At 47.5% G+C, this 19,560-nt stretch overlaps 7 protein-coding genes across 7 annotated transcripts; 4 read left to right on the forward strand and 3 right to left on the reverse strand.

Annotated features, from left to right (window-relative positions):
• Positions 1-16: 16 nt before the first annotated feature.
• On the reverse strand, positions 17-1,059 carry N7537_008949 (uncharacterized protein; the record flags this gene model as incomplete). Its single annotated transcript, XM_056900003.1, has 5 exons — positions 17-135; positions 189-381; positions 440-601; positions 659-976; positions 1,024-1,059. The coding sequence occupies 5 exons, from the start codon at positions 1,057-1,059 to the stop codon at positions 17-19; spliced, it is 828 nt and encodes a 275-aa protein (XP_056752079.1).
• Positions 1,060-1,551: 492 nt separating this feature from the next.
• On the reverse strand, positions 1,552-2,051 carry N7537_008950 (Alpha/beta hydrolase fold-3; the record flags this gene model as incomplete). The annotated part of the gene is made up of 3 exons (XM_056900004.1): positions 1,552-1,591; positions 1,669-1,825; positions 1,925-2,051. The coding sequence occupies 3 exons, from the start codon at positions 2,049-2,051 to the stop codon at positions 1,552-1,554; spliced, it is 324 nt and encodes a 107-aa protein (XP_056752080.1).
• A 4,979-nt stretch (positions 2,052-7,030) lies between these two features.
• N7537_008951 (uncharacterized protein) lies at positions 7,031-8,714 on the reverse strand (the record flags this gene model as incomplete). Its single annotated transcript, XM_056900005.1, has 4 exons — positions 7,031-7,678; positions 7,724-8,115; positions 8,172-8,385; positions 8,448-8,714. 4 exons carry the CDS (start codon positions 8,712-8,714, stop codon positions 7,031-7,033), a joined length of 1,521 nt encoding a protein of 506 aa, XP_056752081.1.
• A 720-nt stretch (positions 8,715-9,434) lies between these two features.
• Positions 9,435-10,354, forward strand: N7537_008952 (uncharacterized protein; the record flags this gene model as incomplete). Its single annotated transcript, XM_056900006.1, has 2 exons — positions 9,435-10,071; positions 10,131-10,354. The coding sequence occupies 2 exons, from the start codon at positions 9,435-9,437 to the stop codon at positions 10,352-10,354; spliced, it is 861 nt and encodes a 286-aa protein (XP_056752082.1).
• Positions 10,355-11,484: 1,130 nt separating this feature from the next.
• N7537_008953 (uncharacterized protein) lies at positions 11,485-12,592 on the forward strand (the record flags this gene model as incomplete). The annotated part of the gene is made up of 3 exons (XM_056900007.1): positions 11,485-11,727; positions 11,783-12,138; positions 12,196-12,592. The coding sequence occupies 3 exons, from the start codon at positions 11,485-11,487 to the stop codon at positions 12,590-12,592; spliced, it is 996 nt and encodes a 331-aa protein (XP_056752083.1).
• A 1,303-nt stretch (positions 12,593-13,895) lies between these two features.
• N7537_008954 (uncharacterized protein) lies at positions 13,896-15,310 on the forward strand (the record flags this gene model as incomplete). The annotated part of the gene is made up of 5 exons (XM_056900008.1): positions 13,896-13,971; positions 14,048-14,222; positions 14,281-14,324; positions 14,389-14,557; positions 14,608-15,310. 5 exons carry the CDS (start codon positions 13,896-13,898, stop codon positions 15,308-15,310), a joined length of 1,167 nt encoding a protein of 388 aa, XP_056752084.1.
• Positions 15,311-15,732: 422 nt separating this feature from the next.
• N7537_008955 (NRPS-like enzyme) lies at positions 15,733-19,207 on the forward strand (the record flags this gene model as incomplete). Its single annotated transcript, XM_056900009.1, has 3 exons — positions 15,733-16,509; positions 16,565-18,736; positions 18,803-19,207. The coding sequence occupies 3 exons, from the start codon at positions 15,733-15,735 to the stop codon at positions 19,205-19,207; spliced, it is 3,354 nt and encodes a 1,117-aa protein (XP_056752085.1).
• Positions 19,208-19,560: the final 353 nt, after the last annotated feature.

A 19,560-nucleotide genomic window follows, 5' to 3' on the forward strand; every position in this document is an offset into this window, starting at 1 on the left:
TTCCTGAGCCGACCCACTACCAATCCTGAATATTTCCACTGCCTGCACTCGCCGATGTTTCATTCGCCCAGTACCTCCCACTGACCTGCCCGATGTCACCAATCGCGAGTCGCAGTGGGATTCTCGCTCCTTCCTCTATCAAAATAGTGAATAATACGTCCACATTTAGAGAAAACCCTTGCACTTACCAACAGACTTGGGTGGCTTACCTGCTTGAGCACCCAGCGTTGTATCCACCCACCCTGGACAGCAGCAGTTAATCAGCAGGTGAGGGTTTTCACGAGCCAGAATCCGTGTTGCGGCGTTCAAAGCGGCTTTGCTTGTAAAGTAGGCTAAGAGGGGCCAGCCCGATGCAGCCGCAGTGTGCTGATCTGGGAAGCGCTAGAGTGAAGTAGTTAGTGGAGAACTGGAAAGAGAGTAAGAAAATAAAAGCACGTACACTGTACTCGTCGACCAGGACGTTTAGCTCGGTGAAGGTGAGGTTTGGTTTCAGAAATCGTGCCTGCAAACGAGGGTGGAAGTGCTTGAGCTGGCTGGCTAGGGAGGAGACATTGACGATGCGGCCATTCTTGCGCATGATTGGTAAGAAGGCTTGGCAGACCTGGTGTGGTTAGTAGGTGTTGACGAGATGAAGAGAAGAAGAGATTCGGTGATCTACATTTAGGGTGCCACGATAGTTAACGTCGAGAGTTTCCTGAAGCTGTGATGCGGTGATGTTCTCCTGAAAATAGTAAATTGCGGCATTGTTGATCAGAATATCGCACCCCTTGTGCTCGTTGGCGACCATCATGCTGAGGGCCGTGATACTAGCCTGGTCGGTGAGGGACAGCTGAGCAGGTCGAACTTGCACGGTTGGCGGGATAGAAAGTCCGGCCAAGTCAATAGAAACCCCTGCACGAGAGGCTGTGTACAGAACCAAAGGGCCTGAAAACTGCTGAATCAGGGCAACGCAGATGGCACGCCCGATGCCACGGTTCTGCAATCATTGTTAGGACCGGCCATCTTCAAGAGGAGTGAACTTACAGCGCCAGTGACTATGGCTACTAGAGGGGAGCTCATGGTTAGGAAGCTAGGAAGATATATTTACTGCGCGGCTATAGTGTGAGGAGGAGGAGAGAAGAGGAGGGAAGAAGAGAGGAGATGGGAGGAGAAAAGAGCGGAGGGAGACGGGATTTACATATAACCAGTTCTCGCAGCATGCTAGTTACCTAATAATTGCATTGACAGCCCCGGGAGGGAGCCCAGGTGGGCGGGGCACCTACTAGACAGGGATCCCGGCTCGCGTACTTGAACGAAGGAATGTTGTATTTCTTTTTAATGCCGAAAAGATTCTGTGAATAGGTTATACTAAAAGTCCTCCAGCTACATACAGGGTGAATCTTGCTATGTGTGGCTCTGGACTGAGACTTTATAATGCTTCTATTGCTGAGAACAGAAGTAGTTGGCATTTGACACCCATGACCGTTACGTACGGAGGCTAATATTCCTCAGCTAGTCTGACTAAGCACCCAATTAACACCTTCCACGACATTCTGATGGAAATTCTCTGAGCTATGCAGTTGTGGGAACAGCCAGAAGTAATGGGGCGTGCCTGGATAAGTATGAAACATGTTTCGAATCCTGTATAGTGTTAGTAACATCCAGATACGCGGTCAGTTCTCAAATTACCCGAATTTATCTAGCTGATACTTGAAGATAGTTGAATCATCTCGAACTAGATCTGCCTCGCAGATAGCCTGGTATACTGGGGGAGGACGAGAGATCCCAGGATGAAGGCATGGGAAGGCGTATGGATTGGCCCGCTGGTTGGTGCCACCATTGTGGCCTTAAAGCATGAAACTTGGTCAGCAGGAAAAGAAAACCACAATAAAGATAAAACCACCAAATAATGAGGCGAGGGACATACCTTAAAAGATCATCATACTCTCGCCGTCCTGCAATGGAGAACCAGTCCAGTTCTCCTCATAGGCCTTGAAAATAGCCTTGTATTTATCGGGAACAGACTCTGGATGAAGAAGAGCAGGGCACAGGAGCACAATTCCTAACACCATTTGGCCTAAGTTCTCATCAATGAGCTTCCAGGCTACGCCCACGGCCGCGCCGCCCCCAAGCGAAGATCTAATGGGAAAAAAGCGACCGGTATCGCCCCCAAGCTTGGAGGCATTGTGGTGTCACTGTGGATGAGATTAAAAAAAATCCGAAGACATCCTTGAATAGCACGTACCCATTTATAGACGTCGAAGCAGTCATTAACTTGCGTCGGAACGAGATACACTGGCACAAGCCGGAAGTCTACCTAGGCCACTATGACATTTGCATGTCGAGCAATATACCGACACATTCCTGTCCGCTGTTAACGATGATAACACATAAGACATCAAAAATACGCACGATCTGCACTTCGCATCGTCACAATCTCGGCCGCAGCCATCCATCTGCACCTCAAGTCAAAAATGCTCCTAACAGAGCAAAAAGGTTACAGGACTTACATCTCTCCGTGTGTCTGCACCGCTCGAGTCAAAAGTTTGTCCTCCTCTTCCGTCCAATACCCTTTATTAAACTCCCCTGACAGGGCATTATACCACCGCTTCCGGCAATCTTTATTCGTTCGACCACTAATTTCGTTTGCAACGACTGTCCAATCTCTTAATTTGCCTTCGGCTACTGTACTCCAGAGGACCGTATCAGTAACTATAAGCTTGGCTGAGTCCTACTTACGCTGAAGATTGACCTCTCGAGATACAATGTCGTCTTCCTCTTGTGTCCACTTGCGCGCGGCTCAAGGCATTTTCAAGGAGGCAGATCGATAGTGTTATGGATGAGGCCAGTAGGACTACTTGTAAATGTAGGGATGCACTGAAAATCTCTGAATTGCGCCAAGGAAAGGAAGAGAACTTTCTAGTGTGCGGTGAGACTAACTGTACTGGGAGCAAACAGATGAGGTCACGTGACCTGACCTCCAACAGGTAGGGAACTACCACCCACGACGATGCGGCATGTAAAGAGGAAGAAAATGTACTTTTGAATGGTAGCTAGGATCGGGAGGAAGGGGGGGGGGGGGGGGCAAATTGTGACTGATACTACAACAGAATCCTTCAGCCACTTCCCTTCGGTATTACAGACTTCGAGTCATGGCATACAAAGGATAAACAGTAATGATGTATATAACGTATTTCCCGGTTGAGCTGCGTAGTTCGGAACACACAGTAAATGCAATTAATTACAACCTGATATCTCAACAACCACGATTTTATTTTATTTGATTGTGAGCCGATAGCGGTTGATAAGACTTGTTAATACGATGCATCAATATTGGGGAAAGTACAAGGCTGCATTGCATAATCATAATTTAAAATTACCCAAAATTACCAAAATTACGTTGCTAGAAATATATATTTATCAAGTTGTAATTTATCGCATTTCCAACTGTGTTCCGGATTACGCTCCCCCCCGCGGGAAATACGTTATCTTCCCTACCCAAACTACATTCAAGTGTTGTTGATTCAGGACCTCGGGTATTTGAGGGTGGATGTATAGTTCGGCCTTCCAGTTCCAAGTTGACATCAGGCGAGACTTGGCGGCCCACCATTTCTCAGGGAAAAATAACGAAGAAACCGTACATACTTTGTTGTCCCCTACATATTGACAACACTTGTTCATTACACTTGAAGACTTGAGGCCTTAGGGACCTCCATTTTTGGGCCTAAGAAGGCCAGGACTTACCCTATCTACTAATCTGAGTGCCAGGGGCTGTGTCTGTTATGTTGATTTTATCCCCCCGTGGCCGACCACGGAGTACCAATTGGCGCTGCATCATGGAGTAGTGAGACATATCACGCCAAGGTTAGTACGTCCGTTAGCCCAATCATAAACGCAGAGATTGACAATGAGCAGGATGTGGACGTGATTTGTGATATGCTGGGAAAGGAGCCGGTCAAGATCCCAGAATCGCTATGGGATTTACTCCAATCAAACTCTATAATCAGTTGGAGACATTTTATCTTACCGTTTTTTAGGCTGCTAAGATCCAGATTTCGGATTCACGACGGCCTCCGAACTACCCCTAGCATGTCTAACTAGCCCATTTCTGCAACTCTTAATTTTCAATGATCGTGACAACAAAGTAGATCGCCCCAAATCACCGAGATTTTGGTATATAAACACAGATAAAATCTCAGCGTTCAAGGTTGATCCGATCCATAATTTGACGTAGTGGGTCCCTTTTAGAAGCACGATCAACGAGAGTTTAAAAGCTTTCGGTTAATAGTATCCTCGGCCGTCCCAGCCGATCCCGGCCGATCTTGGGTCCCCTACATAGCTTTGTATCTTTGTGTTGGGTCCAGTGGTCACGTGACACGTCACGTGATACTATGTGCCGCAAGACCTCCATGATTGCTATCTTCCATCATCCCCTGCTCTCTCTTTTCCCCTTAGTCAGTCATCATCAACCAATAGAATCCATCATTGGTAGTTGCATCTCCATCATTGTAGCCTGTCCTATTGTATATCCGCATTCACCCGGTTTTTTTTTTTGATTTGTTAGGACATCGCCTCTTACCGCCCTACCCTTCAGTCTATTCAGCCCATTCACCTAAATACCCTAAACACCACTATTCTACTCCTAAATTCTATAGCAAACAATCCTCTTTCCTAATTAGGCTTAGTAGTAATCTGTAGAACAAAAGAAAAAGCAAATGGATGTAAAGCAAATATACATATGACAAAAGTATATGATTAGATCTCTGCATAGCCCATCAATGGGCCCAGACCCCCGGCCCAAAGCCCGGCCCAACCCACAGCCTATTAATAGGGGCCTATCAAAGCCCATTTCTATGCACAAATACAGTCTTAGTATAGTTACATAAAGTAGATGATTAATAACTATATTTTATGTAGGTACCAACCTATATCTTTAGTATTATTATATTATCATAGTAAGAAGTAGGAATTAAGTGGATTTTATACTGATTTTAGCATCATAATACTGGATTTCATACAAAATTCCATATAAAATAACCCTAAAAAGATCCAATTTGAGCATAAATTCGTACCTAAAAAGAATTACTAAGTATTAGTATAAAGAGATATATATTATCTATAGAGGATTAATACTACTTTCTATAGTCAATTGTAGTAATACTTATAGTACCTCTACTTACTATATAAACCCCTAATAAAAATAAGTACCTCTTATAAAAAAGTAAAGCGTTATAAAAATCAATTTTGATTCTTGTTTTTCGGCCTCCTAGTATCTATTACTTAAAATCTTACAAATAAAATAAAATCAGTCAGTAGTAATTTCAATACCCCTAAAAAACAGGAAAGAAATACATCAATTATATAGCTACGATAAATTGGCATATTTGTATTGTTTGGTTAATAATAGGGGCCTATTATAGGCCCCAATGGGCCCTATAGGCTCGGTAGATGGGCCCATAGCCGGCCGATGGGCTCGAAGGGTGGGGCCCACAGCCCAACCCATTAGTGGGTTGGGTTGAGTTGGGTTGGGCTATGGGCTTTATGGGCTATGCAGAGGTCTATAGATCGTGATACTTATAACATCTTTATTCACCCTTCTTATATATTTTAACACGAGGAACACGCCTTTATCATAAGGATACGATTTTTCATTAAATGCCAGCTTGTTATGTGAGTAGCTGTTAGAATAAGCTAATAGTGATAGACGGAAAATGGTGGGATAGATTTGAAGTAATTGAACCCCCTAATTGGGAATATTATATAAGCTCATTGGCTGCACGTAGGCGCTCTGGGCTAGTCGCTTACCTTCCCGTGGCGAAATCTAAGCACAGCTTCGCTGGTCTAATCACACGAAACGTGCCTCTGTGTCTTGAAGTGGATACTCCACTATGGTCATCCGTCACGCACGAATTGATGCCCGTACCTCACAGGTTTTGGTACACCTCTAGGACGTGCTGCACAATCTGAGAGCAGCATAACTGATGTGGCAACAGAAGAAGCTTCGACATGACAGTCGTGGAAGAACTTTCGGATGTTCACCTCATAACGTAAGTGAGATTGCCTCTCCTGCTGCCTTAATTGCTCGCGTAGGCCCTGGGTTTGTTCAGATACAAGCTGCTCGTTTCGAATGACAAGCTGCTTGTTTTGAATTTCTAGCTGCTTGTTTTGGAATACAAGCTACCTAAGAAATGCCGTTCTATCTAAGAGATGCCCCCCTATTGAGGGGAAGTGCCGCCCTAACTCGCTCTTCCAAAACAGGAACCGAGGGCACCTCTGAGACGATACACTTCTGTATTTAATACCAATCCGTTCTTTCTCGGATATCCTTACACCAGCCAAACATTATCAGAATGACGAGAGAATGTTGACGCCGTAATACCATCCCAAGATCTACGACAACGATCTTGTCTTTCATCAGCAGTGACCCTTTCTGTCAAATTATCGTATCGAAGAAAGCCAAATTTGAACTATTTATGACTGTGCTGGACGGGCAAGGACTAGCTATTGGCAAACTAGTAGAAGGGAAAGACTACGAGGGCAACACAACCAGCATCAAGATGACACAAGCAGCAATGTACGCGCTCTCGCCCCCGAACCTGCCCTAGCTGCCACCAACCCCAAGGTGCTACCGCGGGACATGCATGGCTGCAAGTAGTATTTGTCTCTGATTTTTACCTGTGCTTCTACCTTCCCATACGCTCTTCTACAATTGTGGTAGCTGATCAACAGATCCCTTTGCAAGAGGTAGGTGGCATTGAGAAGCTATCGTACTCAAGCGTTGAATATCACTAATTGCGACAGCTAACAATGTTTGTGAAAGAGAGTAGGGGAGGGAACGAGACAGGACGGGTCTTCATATTGATTAATTCGAGAATCGAAGAGCTGTCAATGAATACATATAAGAAGCTATTGACCACGTGCAAGTGGGAATCCACCAAATTATCTATACCACACCTGGTCTTAACATAGTAAACAGCCAATCCACTCTTCTATTTACCAAGGATCCGGAAAGATCTTCATTCTGATCAATTGCTTTCATCATTCTGCTGGTCTAAGTCCATTTCTTGACGCTTGATGGCACGGCATGGTACCCATCAAAGAAGCCATAGGGATCATAAGCGTTCTTTAACTTTGTAAGCCGCTCATGACGCCACGGCTGATATCCGTAAACCGCTGACAGCGGTTCATCGTCGTGAGCGTAGTTCTGATAAACGTGGAGCATGTCATATCCAGAGGTAGCGGCGAATTTGTCTCGCCAAGAGCGGAGAAAATCATCGACTGGCTTTGCTACGCTATCATCCGTGTATACTCCAATGACTTCGATGATATTGTGAAAGTGCTTGCGGTGAGGGAAGGCGGAATAGTCGTCGCTGAGTGCCTCAATGCCCTGGACTGGGAAAGTCTCGATCATCATGGAGGAGCCGTTGGCCGCGGGGTGCTGCTGCATAAACTTTTCAAACTCGTTGCCAAATTTGACCCATGTTGGCGGGTTGAGCGTCCTCGCGTTTACACTGTATAGATCGTATCGCGGGCCAGACGCGCAGGAATAAGGAATGAGACCGAAAACAGTTTTGGTGGGTAGCTCTTCCCACTTCAGCATGTGCTCTTCAAGGCTCAAGCTGTAAGGCGAAAAGAGCTTGGTATACTTCTGTCCCACTTCCTTAGGTCCAGAATACACGACGTTGACAATCATTGTGAGCTGAGATGATCAGCAATGAACAGTAAGGTCAGCGGTTTTACTTACCTCAGATGTCGTGGCATTTGACGATAAGAAAGTAACAAGTCCCAGTTTATCATCCAATGCTGGTGTTGTTAGCTTGTTGACAATCTTCATGACTTTCTCGATTGAGTTCTTGGCAAAAGTCATGTCTGCACTATAGTGGAAGCCTCCGTGGGTCGCTGGCCAAGTCTCGTATGTTGACTCAAAGACGATGCCATAGTTCTGACCAGAGCCTCGAATTCCCCAGAAAAGATCCTGATTCTGGTTTTCGGACGCTTCAATGATAGTACCATTCCACAGCGCCAAGCGGACTTTCCGGAGCGCGTCGCTGGTCAGACCGTGCAAGCCTTGGAGACGGCCCAAGCCTCCGCCGAGCATGGCGCCTGTTGATCCGACGCAGGGACATGAGCCCACAGCTGTGATTCTGTTAGCATGGACATGAGATAAGTTAGTGCTAATTGAGGCGACATACTCAGCTCTCTTCCGGCAGCACCCACGGCGTCGATCAAGTCCCTAAAATACGCGCCCGTACCAACAACGACTGTGCCATCAGGCTGGACCTTGACATGATTGAAATTCTCTAGGTTGACCAAGACACCATCCTGAATTGACTGGAGGGTCGGAGAATACCCATGTCCTCCCGACCTGGCGAGCCACGACATGTTCTTGCTCGACATGAACTCGAGCTATATACTGCCCCATTAGTTTCCATGATACCTACAGGAAGTTTTTTAAAAAAATAACTTACACCCAATGAGAGATCATTTTCGTTCTCAGGGAGGAATACTTCGTCAAACGTCGGCGCCTTGTATGACGACCACCGCTCCGTTTTGTTTGCAAACTCGGGCCACGATGTGCCGTAGATCTGGCCATTTAATGTCGACGGCCATACTGGGCCGTTATATGAAGAGGTATCCGCTCGACTCAGGTGCTTAGTCGACAAAGGCGTGCTCGACACAGTCTGGATGGCAGCCAGTAGCACCCACAAGGCCCGCGGAACCCCAAAACGGGCCATGATTGCGGTCAGAGAGTAACTCAGAAAGATGTATCTAGTAAATCAAGCTTTGAGAGACACTGTGAATAAGAAACCTACGATATAGGATGGTCGCCGGATTTTATAGTAAATCCCTTGCACCGTGCACGACCCTTTGGCCATTTCATGCTTCTAAGCCACCAGCGCTGACAATGATCTTTTTTGTGGATAGTTGGTTAATGAATGACCGAGAGCTAAGCCAATAGTTCGCTTCGGCTGTTCAGTTGGAAATAGAACCAGGATGCTGGGTCCTCGTGACGGCTTGCCGTTCCACCGAGGCTCCTGCAAGGTGGAACCCTCCTGCATTCCTGTTGGAGGACCTGCAGGGAGTACTTAGTAATTTGTAGGGGCGATAAAATGGAAATAGCAGGTCTGCCTCGCCCGCCTAGAACGTCGTCTCCGTGAATCCTGTCGCGTGGTGACGATGACTCGGGTCCGGCATGGAGGCGCGAACTCGGGCCTTCAACGTGAGATGAGGATGTGGATAAGCACCATGTAGTCCGGAGGTGCTCGGAAAATTAGAATGCTCTGAAGAATGTCCGTGTTGTAAGCGAAAAGCACCTTGCCATATAGAAAAGCCGAATGAGCATACACGGTTCGAAATTTGTCCGCTGAGGTGCAACAACAGTCAATCTTTTGAGGCCCAAATACTCCAATTCTCAGTCTCATTCAGATTACAAAAGCCGCGAACGAAACAGGAAGATGAATCCCAGAACAATCTCAGCACCTTGCGCTGGCAAGACAGTCGTTATTACGGGCGCGGCTGAAGACCTTAGCCAAGCCGCCGCCGTCGCTTTTGCTACTGCAGGAGTTAAGCGCATTGCCATGGTGAACAGCTCAGGTACTTCAGATGCAATTGAAAAAGCTTCCCAGGATGCTGCAGAAGCTGGACGACTGGCCCCTGAGCTGTTTTTCTTTCATCTCATAATTGGTGAGCCTGCTAGTATCGACACTGAGCTTCCCGAGATCCACTCGAGACTGGGACATGTCGACATTCTCACTAACGCGACAGAACATATCTCTCTATTTAATATACAGCGAGGAACTATAGCAGCAAGTGACATTTGCTCGTGGGAGGTCTTGGAGGCCAGCGTCGAAGATTCATTCGTTGTCGCTCGCATTCTGCTGCCGCTCCTGCTGAAGGGAACCGAAAAGACGTTTGTCAATCTCATTTCAGCCAGATCGCCTTTGCCCCAACCCACTTCCGGAACGCATGGTTTGTCTGAATTTGCTATGATACATCTCTCTGAATGCTTGATGCTCGATTACGGGAACAAGGGACTGCTGGCATATTCGCTGCAGCCAGGTCACTATAAGGCCGAAGACATGGTGAATCTGAGTAAGGGAAATAAGATCCAGGGCAGAAGAATGATGGTTGACGGGAGGTTGACTACCTAGAACTGGCATGCGAAGTCCTCGTCTACCTGCCTAGCGAACAGCGCGAATGGCTGGGTGGTAGACACTTAAAATGCGAGGATATGTGTGATGTGATTTCTCGCGATGACTGGGATGCGCAGAATGACTTGCTAAAGATAGGCACATCCGTGAAGAGGATTCCCGCGGCGCCTGAGAAGAGGAGGGCTGAGAAGAGGAGGGGGCGCGTGCCTAGAAGTAGCTACTGATGATGATACAGCCATGTATGCGATGGTTAGAATGTTACTATATTTCTACAGGAATGAGGATTATGAAGATTTCTTGCCAAATAACGTAATGACACAATCGACTTGGCAAAATACCTAACGTATTTCACAAGCGAGTGGCCACCACAAGCGAGCGGCCACCTCGAAAACACATAGTAGATGCGATAGATTACAACTTGATATCCTAACAACGGTGGTCTATATAGGTATTTCCTTATATACTTATGCTTTTTAAGCGATATTTAGTATCTTTACGGAATTTTAGGAATATATATGACTTGGTGATTAAGATATATATATTTCTAGCTTTTTATAACGTAATTTTCGGTATTTTTTGAAATAGGGATAATATAGCCTTCTGCTTTCTTTAAAATTGATATAAAGTATTAATAAGTCTAAGGAGGGGATAAAATAATAACATGATTGTTAAAATATAAATGTAGAATAAATCATATCTGCTACGTGTTTTCGAGATGGCCGCTCGCCTGTGGTAGCCACTCGCTTGTGAAATACGTTATCTTGCATGCTTCCAAATTCAAGCTCATGGGCCATATTGTATCGGGCGATGCTGAAAGCAAAGCCAAGAGGGCCCGAGTTACATGTACCTGGGCGGGGCCATCCCAAAAGGGCAAACAATATCTGATTGGCAAGACGGGAAACAGTGGGCCTTGTGGCAGATTTACTAGTTGTTGATTGGTGAAAATGGTGCCCATAAGTGTATCTTGGTGTTCCTTAGCCGTGGAGCTATCCGAAAGAAGACACCAATATCAGATTGGCTAAACACGAGTAAGCGGACCCTCTTGGGGGTAATCAGCCGTAAAGTTCGCGCCGTGGGGACCCGCTAGTCTAAAAGAAGACGCCAATATTAGATTGGCCAGAGCACATACAAAGGGTCCCGGATTGTGGTGACATCGCTCGAAGAGACTATATAAAGAAAATCGGAGGTCATCCCTTCCCCTTCTTACATCGTGTCCTCAAGTACACCCGCTTCGTCCATTTCCAGCTGTTCTATACGAAGCTCGCATACGGTGCCCATACCCCTACCTACACCACCCAAACCACACCATACAGCAAACCCTTAGCGAGGACGCATATCAACCCCGGTTTTCAAGATGGTGATGCTCCGCTTGACTGCCGAGCAGTACCGGACCCTGCCGATACTGGTAGGTGAGAATACATGCATCGGCAAAACCTATGTCATCACGGGTGGCAACGGCGGCCTGGGCCTCGAGACGGCGCGACACCTGGTCGCGGCGTCAGCTGAATGCGTTGTGCTGGCTGTGCGGAACCTCAAGGCTGGAGAAGCTGCCAAAAGTGACATTGAGAAGACGACTGGCCGCAAGGGGGTTGTGCGGGTATGTCTAGTGCAAGATCTTGAGCACTATTCTCCATATATTGACATCGACAAAGGTACGACATGTAGACATGTCAACCTACGCGTCTGTCCAGAACTTCGTAAAGAAATTAGCAGAGGACTTCGACAGGATTGATGGTTTCATTTGCAACGCCGGGATCATGATCGACGCGTGGTCGCAGTCCGAGGGCATAGAGACGAGCATATTTGTCAATGTTATCAACACTGTGTTCCTCGGTGCTCTCATGATTCCCAAACTCAAAGAGTGTGCCAGGAAGTTCAACATCAAGCCCACTCTCGTTTTCATCGTCAGTGTTCTCGGGTACACTGTCAAGAGCGAGATGGATAAGAGCCGCAATGGTGTCATCCTCGACGGGCTTAACGACCAGAAGCGGGCCAACATGGACTCAAGGTGAGGTTTAAACTTCCGTCCCATATTTTTGCTTTTCCAATTAACATATGTTCAAAGATATGCTCTCAGTAAGCTCGTCGAAGAGTGCGCCGTACGCCAGTTCGCAGCTCTGTGCCCTGTCGAACGCACAGGGGTCATCATCACTATGGTCGCCCCAGGTCTCTGCACCACCGGCCTAGGTCGCGATGCCCGAACCTTCACCAAAATTCTGCATGAGGCGGTCCGGGCCATGATGGCCCGAACCGCAGAGGTCGGTAGCCGCACCTTCCTACACGGGCTAGTGGTGGGCGAAGAGGGCCACGGCAAGCTGCTTTCCGGCTGTAAGATCAAGGAGTTCTGGGTGCCCACGTGGCTATCCAATCAGGAGGGCCTGAAGCTGCAGAAGGGCATCTGGGGTGAGATTGTTGCCAAGCTAGAATCTGTGCAGCCGGGCTGCATCTCACAGCTGAAGTAGAATTTTTAGACCGCGAATTTCCTTTTGAGAATGCTGTGTAATTGGAAAGCCGTAGGTTCCGAGACGGTTATCATTGGGAACATCTAGTCTAGTTTGTTTAAAGAATTCGGACTGTTAATATCACCCTATTAGACTGCGCTTTCTTTATTGAGTTAACATAGAACAGCTACTATGAACGCCTCTAGGGAAATTATACACGTGGTACTATTGTATAGCTTAGCTCGACTAGACCTTGACATTTCCCATGGGACTAGCCAAAATCTGGTCCCATTTCCCATGGACTACCTATTGTAGTGGGGAAATAGGCTCCCCACTACGCATTTGCCCTTGCCTCTTCTTTTTCCATATGTTGTTATGTAAGCATTGAGATTATGAGGTTACAAGTAGCAGATAGATACAGATTGAGAATACACACTCCTACACCTCTCTGAATCCACTTCCAGGGCAGTGCATCTAGGCTCCCTTGTATGCAAAGTTGGGTATGAAGCTGAACTACGGGTGCTGAATCGACCCGTATGCCGCAGAGCATACAGCCTTGAGCGTTCCCCTCTTCACTATTTAGGTTAGACTATTACCTAACTAGGCAAATGATCGTAGTCTTGGCAACGATATCTGGAATTTACCATGGAAGTGGATCCCACGTGACCCCTATGGGACTAAAATTTCCCGTGTGTCAAGGTCTAAGATCGACTGCATATCGCTCCAGGCGCTAGTTCATCTGGGTCGAGCAGCGGTCCGGGAAAGAGCGGAAGGAATCTTGCGAAATTTTTGTTGAAATGTTGAGCACAGCGACACTAACTCCTCTCTTTTCGCTAGCCTCGGGGCGTTGTCTAGGTGTGAGTTAGTCTATGTCACCTCATGCCGGCGAAAAGCAAAACTCATGCAGCCCAAGTAAGCCTTTTAGACGCTGATTTGACGAAAGTCTGATCGATAGCCGCAGCTTCCGAACCGCTTTTCCATAGGGAACAGCCAGTTTATTTAGTTCAAGCTTTCTGGTCAGACTATCTGTCGCTTTATGAGTTGCTGCGGCTTGATCGCGGGTTGATCGCGGCCCGTGGTGCTTTTGCTTACATTAGTCTGGCTTACCCGAGACCAGCCTTCATGCATATGCACATGCGAGAGGCTGAGGGTGGTTCAGGGCTATGTTTATGTGACCTGGCACGGGCAGATACGTGTACAAATCTCACTTGCATGAATAACCAACTTACAGGGCGGGCTATACATATATTCAGATTCTCACTGGGTTAGGTGCGCACGAGTCTTTAGTTGAACAAAGATTTGTTTGCTCACCGTGTATCCAGGGATGCCTTCTACTCGAGAAAGGAGATGGTGGACTAGTCAGGAAGATGAAATCTTGAAGAGTGCGGTGCAAGCGCAATGTAACAACCCCACCAACTTGGATGTATACATTGCAATGTAACAATGTTCCAAGCTAACGTTCGGCTCACCACGCAGCATGCCAATATGGAAACGTACAGAATTGGAACGATATTGCCTCATTGCTTATCGGCCGCACCAACAAAGACTGCCGCAAGCGATGGTCAAAAGTACAGGTCGACATTCAAAAGGGTGTATGGACACGGGAAGAAGATGAGAGACTACAGCGTGCAGTGCAGCAGCTGGGGTTCAAGTATTTAAACCCGACAGTGTCATATTAGATCAATTGGTGGTGCTGACTATCAAACCAGATGGTCTCGCGTGGCCACCATGATGCAGTGTCGCAATGCAGACCGTGAGCTATCACATATCTTGATAAGGTCATCGGATGAAATGTCCCCACTAATTATCAATGGCAGAGTGTGCAAAACGCTGGCAGCAAACGCTGAGGCCTGGCCTGAAGCATACTTCGTGGACCACGGAAGATGATGAAATACTGTTGGCGGCCATTAAAACACACGACAACAATTGGAAGCAGATTAGCCTCTCAGTTTTCCCAGACCGTTCCACTCACGACATACGAAATCGGTGAGTAGGCTGCTTCATCAGCACAGAGCACAAGTTGACCATCTCTAAAGGAGCCTTCTTCTTGGCCGCAGGAGCCGAAATACAAGTGCCACGGAACACATACCCACGCAACTGCAGACCCCAAGTTCAGATGGAGATGAAATGGCCTTATGCAGAGACGGTACTGCCTACGACGAGACCCATGACGGCACCCCCGAGGCCACATACATTGATGCCCGAGACATGCTGGTCGACCCAGATCTCAGGGTTGAATTCTCCAGTGACTCTAGTTTTCAACACACTCATGAGTTTCCTATGATACCGAATAGCGCAAATACCATATTGGATCAAAGCTGGTTTGGGTGTGCGACAAACATGCAGAATCAACAGGGTCTGTCGGTACCACACAACGACTGCCTTTCTTGGAGCGATCCGTTTCAGGTGTCATCCTTGACCTCGTCTGGGTCCCAGTTTCCATGGTGGGAAAACGGTACTGCGGATCATCACGGCTTTCCCAGCTCGGTATCTTCTCATGCTGCAGTCTGTGAAGTTGGCGGGAAAGCTGAAGATATCAGTAGTATGGGCGGACCAGGGGCGTATGTCGATGCGAGTATAGAAATGCAGGGCGGTGATGCCGTTTTGGAGAACGAGCGGAAGGGGAGTGTCATCCTGACATTAAATGAAGTAGACCCAACTGTGGCCCACGAGATCATCGGCAGCATACTCAAGCACAGCGCGGGTCTCAGAGTTCGATACGTCTTCAACGGGAAATGAAAGGAGTTCACTAGATTTTTTGGAAGTGGATAGATATACATACTTCTAGATACTGCACATGAGGCATAGACCAAAGAATATATTTACCATACTTTGAAATGAGGACAAATTTGAGTAGTCAAACCTTGTAGTAGAATTTCCCCTTTTTTGAAGAGCAAGCGACAAAATACATGCCGAGCATTGCGATTGCTCTTGGCAGCATAACCACATTGCGGACCCGAGTTCGTTCGGCAGCTGTCTAGTTCACCAGCCCATGTTGGGGCCATGATTGATGAATAATTCCACCGAGTTGGGGTCAATCCACAATACTTAGATTCGGGCTTGGTATGATTACAATTGAAACCTGATTTTATCTGGCCACCTGTAGCAATTTAACTTACCCATCAGCACGATACTACTGAGTCGACACCTACTGAAACCCAATGTCTGCCTTCATCCCACCTAAGGTGGGCCTGGATGTAAACTCCAATGCTGGCATACGTACACTCCCAGACCTGGTCGATTTCCATGGCAAACACAATCTACAGCATACATTCTGCATACAAGCAACACGAGACCAGAGCTTCGTATCGGTGAGCTATGGGAAGTTACAACGTGCCGTTGTGCGTTGCCAGGCCAGGCTGAAAAGGGAGGATTCTGGTCTTCATCCTCCCACAGCTGATGCAGACGGACATGTGACAAAATGCGCCCCGGTTGCCATATTGACGGAGAGTCAAGTTGGCCTGGTTATCTATGTCCTCGCGTGCATGGGAATGGGCGTGCCAGTTGTGCTTCTGTCGGCACGATTGAGTTCCTCTGCTGTGCGTCACCTCCTTCAGGAGACGGGTGCAAGGCTCGTCATAGCCTCTTCTACATTACAGGCTCTTGCCTCTGAAGCCATATCTACCCCAGAGTGGACAAACGAAGCCGAGAGACATGGAGGTGTTACAGCGACAATTGGTGTGGCAGCTGAGTGGGAAAAACTTCTGGAAGAAGTGGACCATGCAGTTGATCGCCAACCTGCATATGCTGCGCATGCGACCCATTTTGTGTCAGAGCAGGACCGTCAGGTGGTTATTCTCCACTCATCCGGAACATCAGGGCTGCCAAAGCCAATTCCCTGCTCACATAAATATTTCTTGGGGTATGCAACATGCCACGCTTTTGCCTCAGACAGTGAAACTCACGGTCTGACAATTTCGACGCTGCCACTATTCCACGTCAGCTTTTAATCACTGCTACCGAAAATTGAATCTTGTGCTAATGTTTGAACAGGGATTTGGCTTCGTCGCGATCTGTCTCTCGTTGGGTGCCGGAAAAACCGTGTGCATCCCTCCGCCCTCAGTGGTACCCGACGGAGCATCAGTCGTTGCGCTCCTAGAACAGTCTGGTGCAAGAGCATTGTTAACTGTGCCGTCCGTTTTGGAAGAAATTGAAGGACTTCCACAAAACAAGGGACACGAAGCTCTTGCAAGACTAGATTTTGTTGGATTCGGCGGCGGCATGCCAAAAGAATCGGTCGGACAAAGACTTCAGGCAAATGGCATCAGACTGATCGGCCAGTATGGCGCTACCGAAACTGGTCCAATGACACCGTTGCTCATCCCCGGTAAGGAACACAACTGGCGACGACTAAGGTTGCGACGCGACACACTCGAACCGCTTCGAGTGAGACTGGATCGTGTTGAAGCGGAACTAAATCAATCCGATCAACATGCCTTCACGTACAGGCTAAGCATGGTGCCATTCGGCTGGACTGAGCGCTTTGAGCTGCAAGATCTCATCGTAACCACAACCGAGTACCCCGCAGGGAGCGATATTTCACAGTTAGACTTCACCGTGGCTGGTCGTACGGACGACCTGATTTGCCTCGCAACCGGTGAGAAAGTGAAGCCTACCATCCTGGAGTCTCTGCTGCGACAGCACGATGGAGTAAAGGACGCAACCGCATTCGGGGAAGGTCAATTCGAAATAGGCGTCATTATTGAGACTGCTGATACGCTGAGTTTGGGCGATATTGCCCAATTCAAGGCGACTGTTTGGCCTGTAATCAAGGAAGCTGGCTGGCAGATGGATGCTCATGCCAAAATCACGTCTCTGGCCGCTGTATTAGTCGTCTCTCCCGGGGATCTTCCGAGATCAGACAAGGGAACCATCTTGCGCAAGGCAGTGACGAAGAAATACGCAGAAGAGATATCCGCTGTATACCGCACTCTTGAGGTCGCCGTAGCACCAGCGCTGGACCTGTCCTCGTCACATTCCAGCATCAGGGCCCTCGTGGCAGAAAGCACGGGATGGCAAGCCAATTACGAAGACGACTTCTTTGCCCAAGGTATGGACAGCCTACAGGCAACGAAGCTTCGCAGACTATTAAAAGGTGCGGTGCAGGCGACACACTCTGAGTTGGGTCCCGGTGCATGCCATGTTCTGCCGGTTGCCAATATCGCTGACGACTTCGTCTACCGGCACCCGTCCATTAACAGCATCGCAGACGCACTTCTGTTCGGGAACGTTGCTACTAATGTAGTAGACACCGAGTCTCAGTTTCTCGAACAACTGGTGGAAAAATACACCAGTAGAAAAGACCACCCGATCATTCCTCATTCCGCTCTCTCCCTCTTTAGCGGTTCACTCTTGGTACAACTGCTTCCTAAGTTGATTTTATTTTGTGCCGTGTATTTGTTCCATTTCATCGCATCTCAATCTTCTTCAAACATGTCAGCCCGTCGAGGAAAAAGGTCTGTTGTGGTACTTACAGGCGCCACAGGAAGTTTAGGATCTTTCTTCTTAGCGCAGCTTCTCTCCGATGACTCTGTCAATCGAGTCATCTGTCTCAACAGGTCTGGCAAAGAGGATGCATTGCAAGCTCAGAAAAGTGCCTTGGATTCTCGAAATATCTTAGTCAACGATGATGCCTGGGCCAAAGTCGAGGCATATCAGACGGATACAGCGAGCCAATGGTTCGGACTGAAGAAGCACGACTACGAGAGTCTGGCGACAGAGGTGACACATATTGTGCATATTGCGTGGCCAATGAACTTTAAGATGGGACTGCAGTCGTATGATTCCTCTTTCAAATCTCTGCAGTACCTGTTGAAGTTTGCACGTGAAGCACGCTCCCGTTGCGATACCACGAAGCCAAGACTGTTATTCATATCCTCTATTTCCACAGTCGGCAACTATTCACTCTTATCTGGACAAAAGCTGGTTCCCGAAGTCATTCCGGATGACCCGGCTTTGACCCTCAACTTGGGCTATGCTAAGGCGAAGCTTGTATGTGAGAAAATGATTCAGCGTGCGGCAAATAAATATCCTGAAATTGAGGTTGGAGTGGTACGAGTCGGGCAGATTGCTGGAGCAAGCAGTGGTTACTGGAACTCAAACGAACATTTCGTCGCGGTATGCACGTCATCTCAGAAGATGGGCAAGTTTCCTGATCTACGTGGAGTAAGTCAAAATTATTGAATTCCGATATACATAGATGTTCGTTTCCTGACTAAAATTTGTGTACAGACATTATCCTGGCTGCCAGTGGATTCCGCTGCTCAGGCCCTCAGTGAGATTCTCTTCCACAGAGACCCTCTGCAGCTGGTATACCATCTCGAGAATCCGACTCGACAGAGTTGGGAACATACAGTCACTTTATTGTCCAAAGAATTGCAGATACCCAGTTCGTCCATTGTCGCATTGGACCAATGGCTAGATCATATTCAGTCTGCACCCGGGCCGGACAACCCTGCGGCAAGTCTGATTCAGTTTTTGAGAAATGACTTTCTTAAAATGTCATGCGGTTCTGTGATTCTCGACACAACTTCCTCACGCAGTGTGAGTCAAACTATGGCCCACATGGATCAAGTGGGAGATGATTATATACGGGCGTATGTGAATTACTGGAAGAGTATCAAGCTGCTTCAGTAGCAGGTTATATTGCAGGGAAACATATTCACTGCTTATCATTGTCTGTTTTGTGATTTAATTAGAGTGAAAAATGCTTATCTTGAACCTAAAGTTGTATTGAGCCCCAAACATTAATTAATATCAACGATCAAGCCCTAGAGTCATCGGCAAACTATAGTGACACGAAGCGCCATCTACGGCGAGTGCCTTCTGAACTCGAATATCTACGGATAAACCGAGCGAGTATTGATAGGCTTGGTGAGTATCCAGGGGCGTATGATCTAGATGATCCCTTCATTTCAGACAAACCGGCCCTTGACTGCTATATTCCTAACCACACATTCCCCTACTGGTGTGATAAGCCAACGGCTTCT

Source organism: Penicillium hordei (genome assembly GCF_028827395.1).
Source record: "Penicillium hordei strain IBT 12815 chromosome Unknown utg000004l_segment0_segment0, whole genome shotgun sequence".
In the NCBI taxonomy this organism is placed as follows: domain Eukaryota; kingdom Fungi; phylum Ascomycota; class Eurotiomycetes; order Eurotiales; family Aspergillaceae; genus Penicillium; species Penicillium hordei.